General features: G+C 38.2%; 1 protein-coding gene across 11 annotated transcripts in view; it reads left to right on the forward strand.

Annotated features, from left to right (window-relative positions):
• LOC109425970 (teneurin-m) overlaps window positions 1-21,664 on the forward strand; it is a 649,264-nt gene that overhangs the window by 221,244 nt on the left and 406,356 nt on the right. For 2 of the 11 annotated variants that reach the window (XM_062856606.1, XM_062856607.1), the window contains one exon: window positions 347-435. The exons of 8 other annotated variants lie outside the window; for them this stretch is intronic. Coding sequence is in view for 1 of the 3 variants with exons in the window: in XM_062856605.1 (XP_062712589.1) it covers window positions 740-743 (4 nt within the window). In the remaining 2 variants the exon portion in view is untranslated. One more of the 11 variants, XM_062856605.1, reaches the window with a different exon arrangement.

Genomic DNA, 21,664 nt, shown 5'->3' on the forward strand with positions numbered 1-21,664 from the left:
TGGACTTTTCTCAAGATATTTTGTGATTTTTTTTTTCAAACAGAAAACATAAAATATTTATTTCATGAACTCCAATGGAATGACCTCCGGCTCACACCTCTAATTCCGCTGCGCCAAGAAAGTTCCTACCCGACCAGGCACAACCGAAGACTATTTCGTTAAATTTAGAGAAAATAAGATTGTTATCAGTTATTGATTATTTTATGGTTTATTTACTTCTTCTCTCGGGTGTGTTTCGGGTGGTTCCCCGCGGAAGTTATCTACGGCACGGGAGTGGGAAAAAATATTGTTCGTTCTGTTCGCCAGTCCTAATATTGTTTTTGTTTTTCTCTTGATTCTTTTGCAGGTTTGTACCCACCACCACCGAAAGTGTCACAACGCTTACTGAGGCTAGCGAACGAACGAGTGAAGGCGAGACCGGAGGACGGCTCGAGTGTGTGTGTTTAATCCTTTGGTAGTAGTAGTAGGCCACCTTATTTGAAGCAGAGTTGTGCGATAGTGCGATTCGTTGATCACAGAACAATAGGCTCTGACGGATCCGCGGAAAGCAGTGGCGCACGATTTCACTGTGTACCGTGCCCTTGTACGGGTTTTATCTAGTTCCTAGATAGGTAGAGAAAACAATCGGACCACCGGAGAGTTCCGAAAGCGTTCGGGTATCGGTAATCGGTTAATAGTGTGCTCCGATTTTGGTTCGAAGGCAAGCGTACCAAACAAAAACAGTAGTAATGCTCCCAATATGGGTGAGTCTCTGTCTCTCTATATCTTACAAAAAGTCAAAACTTATTCCTGTTCTTATCCAACGCAAACAACAATTACTCTTTTCACTTCCAAGCTCTCCATGTGTTTTGTCCCGCGTCTCGTGTTCGTCTTGCTGCATTTATGTTTGTCTCTTCTTCTTTTTCACTGCACTTGAATACATGTATGTGTCTTTGTCTCCCTGTTTTATGCTACATTCAAGAACCGAACGAAAAAAAAAAAAAAAAATAAAACATAAAATGCTCTCTGTTGCTGCTTGCATATTTCTGTTACTCTTTGCCTGATGCGCGTTCTGGTTCTCCTTTCATTATTCAAAATAACTCGACGAATGGTGAAGCACAAAACAATGAATGGTCTCAATGCAGTAGGCAGCGGCGGCAGTGGCAACAACCAGCGCCACTGCTATCGGAGATAGGCCAAAGTAGCGCACCATAACCTCAACCATTCTGGACGGTACCTACGCGTGGAAAGATGCGGGTCCTGTCTGCCTGCGCCACCGCCGCCGCCTACCACGACACGTGAGTGCATCGAGCGAGCGAGCGATAGAGCCGCACTCTTGGACCGTTACTAGCTACATCGCATGTAAACGAGGCTACTGCGATCGTGAAAGAAAGGTCATCTCGCTTGCAATCTGTTCGCTGCTGAGTGCTGGCTCCGAAAGGCCATACCTACGCTAAAAAGGGCTGGAGATGGCTTGTTCTATTGTTAAATAGTTTAGGAGCTTGTAGACGTATCTCCTGGCTACAAACGGATGCCATGCACATTCCCTGTGGGTAATGGATGTGTCCTGGAAATGTTGAACAGGGTTGCGGGTGGAGCGATGGTTGCTGTTGATCACCGAACTGTGAAAGGGTAAACAACGATTAACCTATTGACATTAGGGTTGGTTAATGATATTTACGATAAGATCATGCTTATTGCATGCGTTCAAGGGAACTGTAAGGAGATGCTCACTGAACTGTTTAACTATCCACAGAAACAACATTAAATCAAAAAAAATTCAAATTATTCGACTATGCATAGGTTTTTTGTAATTAAATTTTGCTTATAAATCGCTAATTGAGAAAATATGAGCACTAAAGCAAAGTTAGTTTTTTTTATTTTTTTTTTTCAGCATGCTCTGAATGTGTAAACCTGCAGACCCTTAAAATTCTTCAAATCAATATAAATTCTCGACTACTCAGATCTATTTGGGATTGATTTGAATTTATCAAACATTCTCCAATAATTTTTCATCATAACAAATGAAGCAATTGAATTAATTCGCCATTGAATCCCCCTTCTATTTTTATCCACGCAAAAACATCGACGAAAATACGTGAATCCTAAATCTCCTTTGCCAAAAAGCAACAAATAGGAAAAGTCAATAAATAATTTAAAAATCCTTTCCCGAGATGAACCGTTCGTTCCCATACGTTCGGAACTCGGACGCGGCCAATCGATCCACCCAGGCTGAGCCAAGCAACGACGAGGACGGTGGCGCCCTGATCCGATTGTAGCGTCTTATTCCGACCGTTTGTCGTTGCTGCTTTCTAACCCAACAGCAACTAGGAAAAGGAGGAAAAGGTACCCCGGCGCAAAAGACATAAATAAATAAACACGTTTGGTTTTCGGTCCGTCGTCGTCGTAGTCGTCGAAGTCGACGACGTCGTCGCCGCCACCGTCAATCCGGACGGAAGTATGCAGGCGGGAGACTGAGTCGGATCCAGAGCCAGAGCCCCCGAATCGAATGAATGATGCGAAATCAATTTTATTGAATTTGGATCCTTTCTTTTTGGGGACTTTGGTTTGTTGAACGACGGCCGACCAGGAGAAGGAATTCCAGCGCATTTCGGGGGACGGAGAGCTCTTTAAATCCCCTTCGGCATTACGGTGATCGATTCCTCTCTTTCTTCCGGATGTGTACGCCCTGGGGAATTCGGATACTGGTGATGCTTTTCGGAATAACATGAACATCTTTAAATTTTTGTTCGTAAGAAGATTCATAAATCATCCGAGTAAGTTTTTATATTTTACTTCTCAATCTGGCAAACTGACCTTTTCTGTACCACTCATGGAGAAGCAGAGAATTCCACGGTCTTCAGTAGGAACAGATATCGTACATCCTTTTTCTCAAGGCTCAATTGAGAATAGAAAATATTCCAGAACTAAAAAAGCACTTTTTCCCAAAATGGTCCACAAATCGAAGAAAATAAGAATGTCCGATTGTTTATTTAGTCAATTATGACAATCGGACACACTGGTTTTGTTCACTTTCACGACATTCTGGAGAAAAGTACTTTTTCAGATTTGGAAAATATGCGTTTCTCATTATTTTGTTAACTAGTTGGAGTCGTTATTAATGTCCAAAGATAAACATAAACTTTCCAAAGATAAACATGAATTTTCAGATAAATGGTTCAATTTTTACAAATCTGTGGAATACGATTTTCGAAGTGTCATTAAATGCGCAAATTCTTTGATTTTCAAATCTGAAATCATGCTCTGAAAAGTTAAAACGCCATTTTTTCACTTTGAATTGCAACAGAATGATTACTGTCAAATAATAATTTGACAGCTCTGAAACCTGATTTGTGTGGTCCACGAACGGATTTTGATGTGTATTGAAATATGGCCAACTGATACGTTTCACAATGACAATATTTGTGTAAGAATTATTGAAGTACTGGAGAACAGAATCAACTGCAAATCTTTCTCGGAAAACTACAGTTCACACTGAATTGATAATAGAAAGCTGGTTCTGATAGCTTAAAACTTTTTTTTTCATTTTTGCTTCTATAAAGTTTCCCTGGATCTCCAATTTGAGGGAATTTTTTGAAAGTTTTCCAAACTTTAAGAAACTTCAATACTTCAATACAAACTGTTTTTGATATTGATATTTTTTCTAATATTTTAAATTTTGCTTCAAAACATTCAATACTAAAATAAGTTTACAATTTAAGACAATTCTGACAAAAAAAAAGAACTTTATTCCTAAGGAGAAACTGTATGCATTTCCTCATTATTTTTGGGTTTTGTAGAAATTTATTGGAGCAATATCTCTTATTTTTTTGTGGAAAAGGTTTTTCGTCTTTTCAAACTTGGTTTCTAAAAACGAAAAACATTTTCCACCAAGAAAAAAAATCGGAAGATACCTTCATCCTTCCTTTAAATGTGTATGAAAACCTATTTTGAAAATATTGTTCCGTTATTCAATCCCCGAGCGATAGCGCTGTTGTATTTTGTACAACACGTTGAAAAAAAAAACCGCCTTTCGTACTCATCATTGGCACGGTGCTGACGGTGGGGGCCCACTGCGCGACTAACGGAAGGTTAATGAAAAATAAATAAGAAACAGGATTTACATGTACTTTCGCAATAATAGCCCCCTCTTCTTGGGTCGCAAAATAATTAATTCAAACTCCATTTGCAGGGTCTTTATCAGGGATTCTAGATTTGAGGCAGAACTTATCAAGAATATTTTGTTCAATTCATAAAATAAATCTAGGGAATTTTCATTGCATTTCCTCCGGCATTCTTGGAGAAATTCCTTGTATCCGATATTCTTCTACAAATGATTCTTGAGATATGTTTTCAAGGGGTTTTCCTAAAGTATATTTATAAAATGCAACGATGCATTCAGTAATTTTACAAATAAATCAGTGTAGTTTTTTTTTATTATTTCATTTTTCAACATTTTAACCTTCAATTTTTCTGAGAAGGAGGTTTTGCCTAAAGATATTACTAAAAACTCAAAAAGCAAGAATTCTTCAAGGAAATCCCTTCAAGACAGTTTCACAAAACTTGTTTACCGGAGGAAACTTCCATAACTTTTCAAAAAACTACGTCTTTTTAGAAGTTTTTCGAAATTTTCAAAATTTTACCAGAAATTGCTCTACGAGATCAGCCTGAAACTAAGCTTGCAACTATTTCGAGAAATCAGTTTAAAATTTCTTTGATTTTCTCTCTTTTCAGATTTTTTCAGATATTCTCCGGGAAATCATGTCTTGTTTTTTTTTTCAAAAAAAAAAACTCTGAAATGTTGCCATCTCACAGAAATTTCCGAAATACGCCAGAAATCACAGAAAACAGGGTTTCGTAGTTTTCTGAATGCCTTCGATGAACTTTTCAGAAACTTCCAAAGTGGCTGTAATATCTTAAATTAGTCAAAATTGATTCCTAGAATTTTGCAACAAATTCCTTCGGCAATGACAATAAATCTCTGAAAATTTCAGCACAACATTCATACGGAGACCCATATTATTCTAGCGTCGGTATCAAATATACATTTATACAAAATTTCCACGCTTCCAGTATGGTTCAGTCTGATATATCATTATAATCGAATCTAAAAAATTGAGTAACCATCTGTTTATAAGTGTGTGAGGGCAGGCCCGTGCACAAGGGGGGGGTTTTGGGGGTTAAACCCCTCCCATTACCGACGCTTTTTACACTAGGCGCCCCTCCGCCTTTTGCCGAAATTGTCAAAAACCCCTCCCTTGGCGCCACTTCTGTGCACGGGCCTGTGTGAGGGTATATGTTTAATACTTTTTTTCTAATAAATGTAAACCGTTGAATTGCAAAATTTTCCACTCCATCGAAATTGGTTTTAGTTTTAAATATGCAGCCATTTAAGTTTTTTTTTCTTGTCTTGACACTTATGTGGGCGGCAAATTAAAATCTCGATATATAAATGATTACTGAGACTTGGAAATTTAAACTCTGCTAGATCTTAGAGCTCGTACTATTAATGTGATTGACCGAAATTTAAAGTGAGGAAGGGCAGAGGGAGGGGCTCTTGCATTTTCCGGAGGGATACCTATAAAATTGACGTGATCATATCTACGTCAATTTTTTTATTGATTTTAAAAATGTTGGCTTTATTCAACACAAAAACTTATTGAGTTTGTTTGCATGAACTGTTCTGATCAACGTGGTTTTTGGATAACCTGTATTTTCGGGAGCATGTTCCTGTAGTATATTGAAGCCCACATGATGGAGTCTAGGTAACCTTAAAATATTTACGACCAACCATGGGCCCACGGGCAGCGTGTTCCGAAATTACAGCTTCAAAGTCAACAAGTTTTATAATTCCAGACTGGTCAGATACTTTATGCTATAACAATGTTAGGATGATTGATTCCGATACTGCTACTAAATCTACCGAAAATCCTGTATATTGTATTGTTTGAAAATATAGACCTGAAAACCTTATTTTGCGGCACCCACAGAGATGGGACCGATTCAACTTAATATTATCGCAATATATAATGAATTTCTAAATCGGTGGAAAACTCTTAGAGATTTAATCGTTTCCAGGTACCCTGACAGCATTCTACGGGAGTTTTTTTTTTTGCTGACCACACTATGGCTAACGGGCCCATATAGCCGAGGCGGTAAACGCACGGGTATTCAGCATGACCATGCTGAGGGTGACGGGTTCGATTCCCGGTCGGTCCAGGATCTTTTCGTAAAGGAAATTTCCTTGACTTCCTTGGGCATAGAGTATCTTCGTACCTGCCACACGATATACGCATGCAAAATGGTCATTGGCAGAGGAAGCTCTCAGTTAATAACTGTGGAAGTGCTCATAGAACACTAAGCTGAGAAGCAGGCTTTGTCCCAATGAGGACGTTACGCCAAGAAGAAGAAGAACTATGGCTAACGATTATAGAAGTTCTTCACAGAGCCATTTAAAAGCTATTAGAAAGTTTTTGAAATCTTTTACAAAAAGATAATGAGGTTCAGGTTGGTTAAGGTGCATGCCTTATATGCCGAGGGCTGGTGATTGAATTACAGAAGAGAAGGCGATAGGTCATTTTTTGAAAAATCTAGATGATTTGGAAAATTTTGTCTTGAAAAGTCTGGATCGTGCGAAAATATTTCAAACTTAGGGTAAAACCATACAAATTCCAAAAAATGTCTGAATCTTCCAGATTTTTCAAAAAATCTGGAAAGTTGGTAACGCTACTCCCAACCATTGGCGTATCTCACTTTTTTTTCTTTTTTCACAGCGAGGATAAAACGGGCGCCAGTGAACCCTCTTCCTTCCGTCTCTTTCTCGTAATTGTTTAGGAGACTGAGTAAGAAAAAAGAAAAAGTTAGATACGCTAATGCTCCCATCAAACTCAGAAAATGGGAGTTCTTGCTTCGGAAGGCAATGAAGACGAAAATGGGTGCATTTTCTAATTTTTTGGTTTTGATTTTTATTTAGTAACGAAGCAAAATTTTCAAAGTAGGTTTTCATGCACAACTCGATGAAGGATCAAGGTATCTTCCGATTTTTTTCCTGGTGGAAAATGTTTATCAGTTTTACAAAAGCCATTTTTGAACGAAAATCAAAAACCAAACTCCTCCTTTCAGGAAAGTGGCTCTTCATAGGAGCCACCAACATAAAAAAATGTTTTTTTTTTTAATGTGCATGCTCTTGAGAGCAAAATAGATCTTTGATGTTGAGCATTTATCTCTAGATATCATCAGTATTGTACCTTTTAATTCCGCCCTCTAATGTTTATCTTTTGACAGATGGGTAACTCTCGCTGAGACCGTCCCACTATTTACACCATGTCTTCAAAAATGTTTAAGGTGGCGTTTTTCTGAAAGTCCTCCCCAAAAAAGTAAGGAAAATGCATTTGGTTAATCAAATTGGTGGACCCCCCGTTAGTTAGAGCCACAAGCATTTTGGTGAACCCCTCGATTTTGGTCAATTGTTGGCTCATTTAAACCGTTATAACTCGAAAGTTTCGCCAGAAACCACTTAAAAACTATAGGTTGTTGGAAAGAGAAAAGATAGAGGTACTCTTTGAAGTTATAAAAAGTTTGGTCGGCCATATTGATTTCGGCCGCCATCTTGAATTTATCTCCCAAAACATTTTTTTCACCATGTTGGCAACCACCGATTTTCAAATTTCTTGCGTCAATCGAAAGCTGGGACATTTTTACACAACATATAAAAATTTAGAGATGTATCTTTTTCCTATCAAAAGTTATCTGCACTTTTGTAAATCATGACACGTTTTCTCCATACATTTCCATGCGCACCGGCAATGACACGCAACAGCATCAAAGTTGGCGCCTGCTTGTATACACAAACGCACCTGCAGCAAAATTAGGGCAAAATTGTTCTCATTTTTAACTGTTTCTCAACGATGCGGGCATTGCTTTTTATACTTTTTTGGTGTTTTGAAAAGCTGAAACTTTCAACTTTTCATTAGTGGATTCAGATTTAGAATAAATGTTCGTAAACACTGTGAAATAACGCTGCATTTATGTAAACAATCGGCACCTGGCACAGTGCGCAAAAGTGACATGATTCACAAAAGTGCAGATAACTTTTGATAGGAAAAAGATACATCTTTAAATTTTTGATATGTTGTGTAAAAATGTCCCCGCTTTCGATTGACGCAAAAATTTTGAAAATCGGTGGTTGCCAACATGGTGCAAAAACAATTTTGGTATAAAAATCCAAGATGGCGGCCAAGATCAATATGGCCGACCCACCTTTTTATAACTGTAAATAGTAGCCCTACCTTCTCTCTTTTCAACAACCTATAGTTTTTAGATGGTTTCTGGCGAAACTTTCGAGTTATAACGGTTTATATGAACCAACAATTGACAAAAATCGAGGGGTCCGCCAAAATGCTTGTGGCTCTAACTAACGGGGGGTCCACCAATTTGATTAACCAAATGCATTTTCCTTACTTTTTTGGGGAGGACTTTCAGAAAATCGCCACCTTAAACATTTTTGAAGACATGGTGTAAATAGTGGGACGGTCTCAGCGAGAGTTACCCAGATACGAAAGTTTCGAAATCAACAGTGTATTTTTTTAAAATTTATTTATTTTTACCCTGAAGAAGGTCGGATCCAAGGACCGAAATATCGGCAAAGATAAGGTAGAATCAACGCATTCAGTTAGGACTGCACTGCCGAAATATAAAATTTTGTAACACTAACAGCCGTTTAATTTACTTCAATCAAATATAAAATCAGAAATCTTAATTATTTTAAGTAGGATAATGACAGAACAGCCCCGAGATGAACTAGCCTAGGGCTAAAAATCTCGTTAATACAGAAAAAAAATTACAGAACAATCGACAAAACAATTTTGCGTTTTCTTAAATTATTTTTCGAAAAATTCAGTTCAATGTGGGGCATAAGATCTGTTGGAAATTTCATAGCAGGCACCACAATGGAAAGCGTGAAAACTGAATATTGCTTAGTAGAAAGTCACTTAAATAAAGACAAATCAATCAATCAATATGCTTATGTAATCGGAGTGGAATGAACGCATTTTTACTGCAGTTAGAGTAAGAAACTGGTTTTGAATTTAAGATGGTCAAGATTATTTCAATAATGAATCATTCGACATGAAGGTGGTGGCCAAGGCTCGAGTGTTCAAGAGAGGAAGCAAAAGGGTTTAAGGTGGATTTAAGGGTACGAATCAGAGTCTCAGATCTGTTTATTTACCAATATTTAGGAGGTGACAGCCAAAGGAAGTCTAATGGAGACTAATATAATCCTTGAGGCGCAAAATAGAGTATCAGAGTGGTTCAAGGCAAGGCAAAAGAAAAAGGATACAATAGGTATCTTCGTTTCAGAAGAGCAAAATAAAAGAAATGTAGATAAGGAAGATGGTGGTTAATTAAGCGGGAAATGGTCGTTCAGTGATTTTAGGGAGATGCAAGAGTTTCTAGGAGCTGAATTTACGGAGACCACCATGATTTAAGGGAGATCTGAGGATGGGCAAAAGGTTGCTGCAGAAAGTCTTAGGTTAGCAAAATAAGATCTCAAGTAGGTGAAGGGGATTACAGTCTCAACGAGGCTTAGGGTGGAGTATCGTTTAAATCACATATCTGTTATTTATGGTTTGATTTACAAAAAAAAAAACTAACAAAAACATTGGTCATATTCCGGAATCTCGAGAAAGTGAATAGTTCTTCATCAGTTTTTGGAGAAAATGCCTCACGACATGCGAAACTTAATGGCTAGCGCTAAAAGTCGTTTACCCAAAAGAGTTGTCAGTTTCAAAAGTTGTCCTGCAACATATCAAATTGCATGAATTTACGAAATATTGTCATTGAATGCTATATCGAAAAAAAATATTACATTTATTTATCTTTTCTGCATTGAAACCAGGAGCTATTAACATTTTATACTCCCAGTTCAGTGTTTTACCTTGGCTTGATATATGTTATTGTAACTAGTAATTTTTTCCCAGGTTTTTCTTCTGTTTCTTTCTGAAGTTTTTTGAAGAATTCCTTAAAAATGAAAGGTTACTTTTCAGATTTATCAGGAAGTAGTGGAATCCCCTCAAGTGATCTTTTCGGAAACTTCTGTTGAAGATCCTTCTGGATTCTTAGAAAAACCGACTCTGGAAGAATTTCTTAAGGGATTTCCTAAAAACAAAATGAAATCCATGAAAAATGCTAGTGAGAAGTCCAGGAGAATCTACGCAAAGAAAGCCTTGGGAAAGCTCAGAAAGATCTTCTGGAGGAATCGCAGAAGAAATGAACTTCTAAGAAAATCTCAGAAGGAACTGCAGAGGTATTGCTGGAATTTCAGGGTGTTTTTTTAGTTTTTATAATTATTTTTCTTCTTATTGCTTTTACACAAGATAACAGCATGAACAGAAACAGTAATTTTTAAAGAAATGCACCTGTGGCTCTTGAGCCAAAACACACAGCGACGCAGAGGTTGTCTTTTTTATTTTTTATTTTTTTTAATGTTTGTCAGATATGATGATGAGAAATATGAATTGGAACAAATACAGTCAGAAAACAAGGTTGTTTTTGAACCGTTCCAACCGGGGAGATTGGCTTAAATTTGTAAATTTTGCAGAGCTAACTAAAATCGTTCTTTGCCAACTTGAATTTTAAACCGCAAAATGTATATATCCCACTAGAATGCATTAAATGAGGCTAAAATATAAACGACTCATAAGAAAGTGATCATTCTTAATAAATAATTACGAAAGTCCCAGTGAAGAAACAGGGGTGCAAGCAGTAATAAATAACAAAAGTTCCATAAACAAATTAAAAAATGCATAAATAAATAAAAAGTTTCCATAAATAATTGATTTTTGAGCAATTAAAAAAGTCAAAAATGCAATGAATAATTCAACTGTTGCAATAAAAAAAACCAATTTTCCCACCAAAAAACTTCGAATTTTCCATAAATAAATTAAATTTTTCCATAATAAATTAGAAAATTCACAATAAAAAAATATCGAAAAAGCAATAAATAATTCAAAAAGTGCAATAAACAAAAAAAAAAATAAATTATCAATAAATGTCAAAAAACGAGCAATAAACGTAAATGCATTTTGAGGCAAAAAAAATAGGTAGACCATGCGGCGAAGCCGCATAGAGGATTGAGGAACTGAGGCGGCAGAAGGCCGCCGAAGTTTCCGATATCCGATGCACCGCAACTGCATCGTTTCGGTTCTAGGCAAACCACAGATCCAAGAATTTGCCCGGTATAATGCAACATAGATGTTATCCCTTTTTTGGGTCCGACGAGCGATAGCGAGTTCGGACAGCAAGCAATTGCTCGGTAAATTGAAATCATAGTTACGCAAGCTTTTCGGTCGTTTCAGTCATATAAGTGCGATTCAGCATTGCACTTTCTCATACTTTCCTGCATATGTTTTTCATGGGTAATTTCGTCATTTTTTATTGCATTTTTTGAATTTTTTATTGCTTTTTCGAAATTTTTTTGTTGTGAATTTTCTCATTTTTTATGGAAAAATCGGATTTATTCATGGAAAATTCGAAGTTATTTGGTGGGAAAAATGTTTTTTTTTATTGCAACAGTTGAGTTATTCATTGCATTTTTGACGTTTTTAATTGCTCAAAAATCAATTATTTATGGAAACTTTTGATTTATTTATGCATTTTTTAATTTGTTTATGGAACTTTTGTTATTTATTACTGCTTGCACCCCTGTTTCTTCACTGGGACTTTTCGAATTATTTGTGGGAAATTTTGTATTTATTATGGAACGTTTAATTGTCTGCCATTAAATGATATCAAAGGTCTGCGATATAGTTACAAAGAAAGAATCAAGTCAAGACACCATTTTTACTTTAAGATCACAAACTATAATTTTTAGAAAAAATTTCCCGAAATTTATGGAGATTGTTCCAAAAGCTTGTCAGTAACTTGTCAAAGACTTTCATCAATCTGATTCAAAATCTGTACTCTGATGATTGAAAAATACTATTTTCAGCTCTTTATTCATGCAAAACATTGAAAATGATTCACTACAAAGCAATATTTCTAAATTTTGTGTATTCCCTTTGTTTAAACTTTGTGAAACACTATTCAAAGCTATTAATCAAAAACTTTTCTGATTAATATTTTTCAAGAAAAAAAAAGTTGGTCGTTGATAAAAGTTGGTTTCGTTTTATACTGTAAACTAGCAAATATAATAAATAATACTTAAAAATCTTTGAAACTAGTGTTATCTCAAGCATTGTAAACACAGTGTTCATATTGTAGACTATTGAACCTAGATAATGCAATGTCCAAAGTCATTCTGGTAATCAATATTGAATTCCCATATCTGAACTCCCACGCCAACAAACGTCACCTGGAATCCTTTGACGCCGTCCGCTTCGTGCACCATCAATTGTCAGCTTGTCACCAGGGCCAACCAACCAACCAACAGCCGTCAAACGAACATTGCCCTATAATTATCTCCAAAGCTAGCACTTATTTTCTTCGCCGGTGTTCCTTCACGTCCCCCACAAGTCCCTCCATCTAGCTAGAGAGACCCAGGTACATATGCGGTTCGCGCAATTTCAGCTGAAAATTAAAACTTAAACACGTCGCCTCGTAACAGTCGCAGGATGGGATTCGACGACGACGGCCGACTCGATAATTAATAGTTGTCAGCTTCCGTGGCAGTAATTGCCACCAGCCAGCCGACAAACAGAACAAGCGCGCGCGATCGCGTCTTTCCCACATATGGTGACAACGCAACGCGACATCATACCTACAGTGCAGGAAAAGATGAGCCCCGGTCTCGGAATCCTTTCAAGTCCCGCGTAGACGAGGGATGAATACGAATCACTCCGGTTGACACTCGAACAAGAGCACCACAGTTCAAACTTTTTTCCTGGCAAACATCGACCGACCGACCGGCGGCGAAGGCGACGGCGACAAACCTCTTGAGACAAAACGCAGTCGTTGTTCACCCGCCCGCTCGAGGGACACGATTGGAATTGGAAATCTAGGTCGGCACCTTTCATCGATCCGAAGCGGGCGGGAGTCGAGGACTAGGGAAAAAAAATCCCAACCAACACAAAACCTAAACTAAGTGCAAGTACACGGGGACGAGATAATAAGGCGACGCACGGACTGACTACATACATACCTAGAGGAGAGCGCACTTTGTTGCTCCATAAATAAATAGAGACAAGATTCTGTCCGGGTTTGTTCCCATTTTTTCTCAAGTTTTGGAGTGGGAGCCGTCGTCTATGTCGTCGTCGGCGTCGCCATTCTCGTCTACGCGCTCGATTGGGTGTAATTGAGCCAGCAGTCCCTCCGGAGATGTATTGTAGATTGGTGTACCGACCAATAGTTGAACGAGAATCCTTCTTAGGGCTGCACACCAAAGCAGGACGCGATGCACTATAATGGTAACAAGACAGTGACACAGTGCAGCCTTTTCAATGTATCGAGTTTGTCCTACGAAGATGGTTTGATTTTTTTGTGTTGTCGTAAAGAGAAGATGGCAATTGCCAAGGACGAATTGGATGCGTCCCGACATCAAGGCGACCGAAATTTATTGCACCACAGCAAGAGGTGGTAGGTACCCAATGCATGAATACATCCCTTTGGCCTGTTTGGATATCAAATCTCATGGGATGTCGCCAAGGATGTCGCATACTTGGTTGCACAGTTCTTGTTTGGAATGGAGGAACTGTTTCTTATCAAAGTAGGTAATCTTAATGAACGTTTCATGTATTTTTTTTTACTTGTTTATGTTCAGTGCGAATGCCGTCATAGAATTTTGAGCCGATTCCTTTTTCATACCACAGATGGATGTCCGTAACTCTTAACAGTTTTCAGTTCCTCACTTTCAAAAATACTTACATTACATTACGAAAAGATCATCGACGATGGAGAATCGAGTCCGTATCAGTTGTATCAGTTGAAAACCCCGTAATGGCAGTTTAAGGTAATGGTAGCCGACTGTGACGAGAAGCTATATTGAACGTTCATATTTCCCTGTTCGATAACAGCCATCACACTGTCCATTAGGAGCAACCCCCCAAGTCGAACATCTTTAACTCATCTCACGGTTCTTCGGTGCAGACAACAAACTCGGCAGAAGAAAGTTTCCCCCCGCTGTGGCCATCACACTTACAAGTGTGAGCCCTCGAGCAGAGATGACAACTACTGCGCTTCTTGGATGGACGCATTGGACACAGCAAAACCCCATGAGGTTGTTCGTTTCGAATCGAATCAAACCGAACCACCACGTGCACTCCCCAGGTGGAATCTGATTAATAGAAGCAATTATTGTCTTATAATGACCCTGCTTCGGATCTGCCCCGGGGTTCGATCTAGTCAGTCGGTGGAATTGTCTTCAAAAAGAAGACGAAAGGACACCGTACTTCTACTAGGAGTTGGAGGAACACCCACCGACGTGGCCTGGACTGCCACCGACGGTGATGGCGGAGGATTCGCTGGGTCACAGCGCACAGGAAAATAATAATTTCATGGGACAATAAGAAATTGATTGGGGTGCACATATTGCCCGGTGTACGATATTAGTCGGTACACTTTTGTGCTCGTCAATGGGGGAGGTGGTCCGAGGTGAATCATTAATAATTATTACACACTGCTCGATGCACCCAAAAAGGGCGTGTTTGATTTTTTTTACAATTGTGGCCAGTTCCAGTGGTTGTTCTACAAATCTTATCAATTGGAAAACTCTTTTGATTACTGATTTACATCAATTATTATTATTTTTTTGTGATGGAAATTATCTAGGTATCCTTTGCCATAGAGTATACCTGACACACGAAATACGACTGCATACTAAAATAGTCATTTGGCAAAAAAGGCTCTCAAAAAATAATTGCAGAAGTTTTCCTAAAATACTAAACTACAGTAGACTTTACTGTTAGAAATTAGAAGAAGAATGTAGTTTTGAAATTGTGAAGCGTTTTGAGTGTACTATCAAGCAGTGCTCAGACCTCAAGAATAGAGAAAACTGTCATATGTATGTATACACCCCCACAGCTAAGTCGGGCCCAGCATGTCCCAAGTCCCGAACAAAACACGTCGAAGATATGTATTAAAATATAATAACGACCACGGCATGACCGGCATTCGTGAGTGGTGCCAAAGGACTCTTCCTCCGAAGATGACAATCGAAAGAAAAAAAATACTAACACATCATCATTTTTCCCCGTGCCCCTGCCACCGCAGGACCGAATCCCAACGGGGGACACACGTACCTACCGACAACAACAACACGCACCATTATATAGGTGACAAAATATTTTTATTATTTTTTATTTTCGGAGTTCCTTTTAGGAACACCCCGACCCGAACGACAAGGTAGGCCATGAGCGGTTCTCCTTGCTTTGGGTCATAAAAGCCATACGCGTCCCGGTGGTGGTGCTAAAAGCCCAAAAATAGACCATCATAACAAAAGGGACTACTGTGATGCGATTCCTGGCCACAGACGGTCGTCTTCGATGCGATGGCCCTAGCTCAATGGCCTACTGTGTGAATGGCGGGAGCGTACAAATTGCAAGGATATCGAAGAAAAGGAAAAATGCCGCATTCTTTCTGCTACCGCGCCGCTGATGCGATGTCCTTTGTGTCCGAACGCTCATTTCATTTCAATTTAATATCGATCTTGGTTCGGTTCGCTTTCTTCGAACCTTCGAACGAACTACCAGGAAGACTGACCTTTTACGTAAAATACGTACGTATTACACGATATGATGGTACAAGAAGGTTTCAGGGGTGTAGTCAGACTTGCTAACTGGGAGCAGTAAATGACTTGAACAAAAGAATATCTAGAGTTTTTTTTTATCTAATTGCCGTCTAACTAAGCACCGACCAAAAATGGTCGAGTTTATTCTTGCACCTTCCTTAATGCCTCATGGCCAATTTGGTATCAACTACTAATTTATAAATTAGCTCCCATATCATGTTAAAAAAATGCAGAAGAACAACAATTTCCCTTAAAATAATAAGAATGACTAATTGTCACTCGAACTCTGTTTCCGTCTAGTGCGCGTCTATTTAGAGCACATTAGAGATGGTCGGGTTTCGGGTTTTCAAACCCGAAACCCGACCCTAACCCGAACCCGACGGGTACGGGTCGGGTTCGGGCTTGGAAATTTGTTAAAAAGCTCGGGTTCGGGTCGGGTCCGGGTTTAAACAATTTCAAAAATTTCGGGTACGGGTCGGGTCGGGTTTGAACAACGCCGGGTTCAAGTCGGGTTTCATACCAGTGTAGATAAATCATTATCTAGAAAATGTTTTATTTATTATATCCGAAACATTTAACGATCATTTTTTAACTCGGGTTTCAGTTGGGTTTATTGACAAATATTTTTTTCGGGTTCGGGTCGGGTTCGGGTTTGATTGGTGAAATTTTTTCGGGTTCGGGTCGGGTCCGGGTTTGACGGAATAAAATATTTTCGGGTACGGGTCGGGTTCGGGTTTTGATATTGAAAATTTTTCGGGTACGGGTCGGGTTCGGGTCTGTAAAATCTGGAACCCGACCATCTCTGGAGCACATCCAGAATTTAATTCGCGGCTCACCTTCTACGTGACACTATGGTACTTAGGATGGTCAAAAATTATGATTTGACTGTAGGTGTTTATTCGAAAAGTCTGTCAAATTCTTCGCAATCCAATTCAAAATATGATCTGGGACCATTTGGGCAGGAGGACCTATTTTGGGCACTTGCTGCTATATGTCAGTCAATTTTGAACCGATTGACTTAGTTTTTGGGACACGATCAGATACGTACAGTATCTAGCCATGTTCAAAAATTTAAGTCAATCGGTTTGAAATTGACTGAGTTATAACGACCAATGATTATTTTTGCCCACCAGTTTATAATACGCCTTCACAGTGCAACGAAGAAATCTTTCTGTGTGTTTGTGAAACACGACGTTTCGTGTGCAGAAAATCTACGCCCACATTTGCTCGCATCTTCTTTGGGACGAAGACAACATGTTTGTTAACAATTTACCGACGAGAAAAAAGTGATTTATTTGATTAATTGAACAGCTTTTGCATTCTGCAGCAGTGAAATGCAACTTTGAAATGTCACAGAGCTTTTGTCTTGGTGAGGTTGCCTTTTTCGTACGCAAAAAAAAAAAAAAAACAACTCGTAAGTGGAGTGAAATTGAAACGTAAAATTTTGCATAATTATTCGATTTCCTTTGCTATAGGGGCTGCTTATTGATACTCTACATCTTTTTGCCTCCATCTGATGAGCCATTGGCTAAGGTAAGTTGGAATATCTGTAATTGTTGGCCATTTTCCGTCAGATATGACGGGAATTAGCGCATATGACGAAGTATGTTACTCCCCTACTATTTCAAAAATAAACTTCGAAAGCTCGACAAAATGGAAGATATTATATCTGATGCGGTAAATGCATAGTTCTCTTGCAAAACATGCCAAGGAAGTCTGAATTCTATTCCGAACGACATAGAACGCCATCGCATTTTCATTTGATCGTTTGGAAAGAAAATACTAATGCTTGAATTCCTATTGTAGAAATATGTCCTACTTTTTTTTGACAAACTTACTTTCGGCAAGGAACCTTAAAATCGAGCCGTGTTTATGCCAATGTTTACTTTTTGCGTCGGAAAACTCACTTCCAGGCAAGGAACTTTTGAAATTCAACTACGTCCACACCAATGACTACGTTTCACGTCAAAGAACTCCCTTTCGGCACGGAACCTTTGGAATCTAGACACGTTCTCGTCAATGTTTACTGTAAGCGTCCATGAACTTATTCCCAGCAAGGAACTCTCGCTATTTAACGGCACTCACGCCACTGTTTACAATTTGATCGTAGACATTTTTCGGCAATACAGTCAAAGAAACCTTTCGTTGATTCTTTTAAATCTTCGCCATCGTTTCGGCCCTTGTTGGGACCTTCTTCAGGGCTCGAAACGTTGGCGAAGATTTAAAAGAATCAACGCAAGTTTTCTTTGACTTTATTGCCGGAAAATGTCTACGAACAACAACACTAGTCGTGCCACCAACGTTTACATTTTGTATCGTGAAATTCACTTCCGACAAGAAACCTTCGGAAGTTCTAATACTGTTAAACAAGTTCACCGAAGACCATCATCTTTTAGCTATTTTGGATTTCAAGATACTCGAAAGCTTTCAATAGTTTTAACATTTTTGATAATAGTGCCATCAAACTGAGCCTATATATTCCTTCGAAAATTTCTCAACCAATTAATTAAAAAATCTGTCAGAGATCCCTTTTTAAACTCTTCCGTTTTCTTTTGAAAATTTTTCAGAAAATTCTTAAAATTTCTTCCAGGAAATTTCTTGAAAATCCCCCAAGGAATTCATCCTGAAATTTGACCAAGAATTTCTTTCCGGAATTTAAAAAAAAAAGATCCAAGGATTCATTCGAAAGTTTGTGCAAGAATTGCTGAAGAAATTCCCTCAAGTATTCGCTCAAAATTTCACTACGGATTCCTCCAGAAATATTTGTTGATATTTTTTCAGAACTATTTCTAGGGATTTATTTAGAAAATCCTTTAGATTTTTTAGGGGTTTTTCTGAAATATTTCAAAATTTCCTCCACCCCCCAGAGATTTTAACAAAAAAATCTCAAAAACTCACAAGAATTGCTTGATGGATTCTATCAGAAAATCTCACAACGATTCATCAAGACTTTTTTTTTTCCATGCCTTAGAAGTCATCCAGAGGATTCTTCAGAAATTCCAAGTAATTTGTTCAGAATTTTTCCAAAAGTGTTTTTGAGATTTTGTAAGGATGGCTTCAGAAATTTTCCAACGAATTTTTGTGAAAAAATCAGGAATTAATCAAACATTCCTTTAGATTCTGCAGAAAATCTCCTAAGAATTCCTTCATGGATTCTGTAAAAAAATCTTTGGGGAATTTATTCAGAATTTTTTTCAGGCAATCATTCAGAAAATCTTCCATAGAACCGTTTGTGGACTCTTTTAGAAATTCCTACAGGGACTTTTATCAGAAATTTTTTTCAAAATTTCTACCGTCTGTGAATTCTTTTAGAAATTCCTAAAGGGACTTTTATCAGAAAATTTTTCAAAATTTATTGCTGATCTCTAAGGATCCAGAGGATTTATTAAAAGAAGAAACTCTGGAGGAATTTTTCAAGAAGTTCTTGGAGCATTTTTTAGCAGACTATTGAAGTTTTTTTTAATAGATCTCCGGAAAAACTCCCGGAGAAGTTTCTGGAAAATTCAATGAAATAAATTCTGTTAAAAATAATGAATTCTCTGGGTTTATTATTTGTCAAAACCATCACTAGGTTGCTGATTAAATATGTGACTCTCAGAACTTCTTTCTGGAATTCCTTATTTTTTCCAGAGGATTATTTGAGAGATTCGCCGGGAATTTCGCCAATGATTCCTTCAGAAGAGGAACCTTAGATTTCCTATAGAAATACTTCTAGAGGTTCCTAAAGAAAATCTCCCAGTGATTCTTGCACAAAATCTTCCAGGAATTCTTCTAAAAAAATTCTACAGATTCTTTTTAGAAAAAATGTCATGGAATCTTTCAATAATTTATCTAGGGATTTTCTTAAGAAAATCTTCAATGGGTTATTTCAAAAATTTCTCCTTGAAGTTTTTCTCGAACTTTTCAAAAGATTCTTCTAGAAAATCATCCCTGGTTTTCCTCAGAAATTCCTCTACGGATTCTTTCCAAAACAATTCCGGAGATTCTTCCACGAATTCTTAAAAAATGGCTCAAGCAAAAAATTTGAAATTTAGTATTTCTTTCCCAAAGTTTTCTTCAGAAATTCTTCCAATGCTTTCCTTTATAAAATCTTCCAAGTCGATTCTATCCCAGCCTCGGCACTTCACTAGTTACTGTTCCCCTCATTGCGCCCGGCACTTCTTTCTTTTCTGATCTCATAGCTCTAAACGGACCCGGATAAATTGAATATCGGTGAAACGTGATCCTTGTGCTCATCATTCTACATTGGACAGGGTAGAAAAGTGGAAGCAGCGCAAATACCAGATCGATATAGTGGCCTAGATTAAATTTAGTACAACCTGTAAACGCAGCTGTCAGTTGTAATCCCTTTCGTAGTGGACAAAAGAGCTGTTAAGAATTAAAAAAAACTTCCAAGTTTTGTTTAAGAAATTTCTCTTACGATTTCTCCAAAACTTCTCCACGGTTTCTCTAGGAAATTACTTCAGGGATTATATACTTTTCCAGGATCAGAAATAATCTTCTGGAAATTCGTTAAGGAGTTCGTACAAGAATCCTTCACGAAATTCTCTAGAGATTTTTTCAGAAATTGGACACTCCTAGAGGAATATCTTAAGAAAATTCTTCAGAAAATTGCTCCAAACATTCTTCAATGAATTTTTTTAGCGGTTCCAGCAGGAATTCTTCCAATATATGTCATCTAGAGGAATATCTTAAGAAAATTGCGTTGCGTTGCGTTGTAACGGAGTAATTCGTAGATTGCATACTGAAAGTTGTCATGTTTTAACTTTAGTACTCCTATTCTAATTACTTATGGAATGCTATTTGGGAAGGAACAGCTATCCAATCAGAGGTTGAAGTAAAAAAGACATGAAAACTTCCATTGCCGGCCACGCTCATCTTCTCCGTTACGAGGATAGGAAAGGATGTGATGATATGATACCTACTTTACAAGAGGTCAGCGACTCACCGACACCCCCATAGGTGTCAAGGAGTTGGATATTTGGAAAGGGTTGATTGGGGATTCACTATAAGCGAGTGATGCGGCAAAATTCAGATTGTGTAAGTGTATTTGAGTGGATCATGTAGATGTGTTGATGTGAGTGTAAGTGATTTTTTACACCGACGTTGGAAGTGACATAGCTAAGAAATTTGTCACTCCATGGGCCTTTTGCTTCCGGGATGGGGCACAGGCATTTGGACCATGTGTCCTGGCTAACAAGCCTAGGCTTAAGCGCCATTGATCGCTCTCTGAAACGATAAGAAACACGTTATGTGGATGGGAAGGGATAATAGGGAAGGGATGATATCTATTTATCGAGATGCCAGCGACTCACCGACGCTCTCGTAAATAGAAAGGAAAAAGGATTTTGGAACTGGAATGGTCTGGAATTTAGTATGATCAAATTATCCGCCCCCCTTCTGTGATGACCCATTCCCCGATTATAGTAAACAACCCATTATACGAGAAAACATAAAGAAAGCATGAAAAGATCACATTAGATTTTCAACTAATTGGTTAGATCTCACCAAAAATTAGCGTTCAGACTTCACCGCACGCCTCATCCAGGTACCACTAGCATTGCAAGGGCAGCAGAACTCCTCAGAACAACCTAATTATCTTATCAGGAAACAGAAAACTTGATATTGCTGCAGTCTGGATCCCCCGTCGGTAGTCCGGATCATCCGGCTTTTACGTCCATTGCGTACAGCTGAAGTGTGTGTTTCTAAATTTTGATTCAATTTCTCACGAAACCCAGCACAGTTGCGTCCAAGGCTGAGTGATTGTAGCCAAGAATCCGTCGAATACTGATTTGACCATGATTGTTCTGGACAGACCTTATGATTAGAGTTTTGATGGTATTTGCTTGAGGAATCGGTGATGTGAAATCTGGATAAACTTTTTAATTTTCCACGTTCCAGCAATTTTCAGTAATTCACTTCGGAAACACAATCAAAAAGCAGGAGAAAAAATCCTAGAGGAATATC

The sequence above is a fragment of the Aedes albopictus genome, chromosome 3 (assembly GCF_035046485.1).
Source record: "Aedes albopictus strain Foshan chromosome 3, AalbF5, whole genome shotgun sequence".
NCBI lineage: Eukaryota > Metazoa > Arthropoda > Insecta > Diptera > Culicidae > Aedes > Aedes albopictus.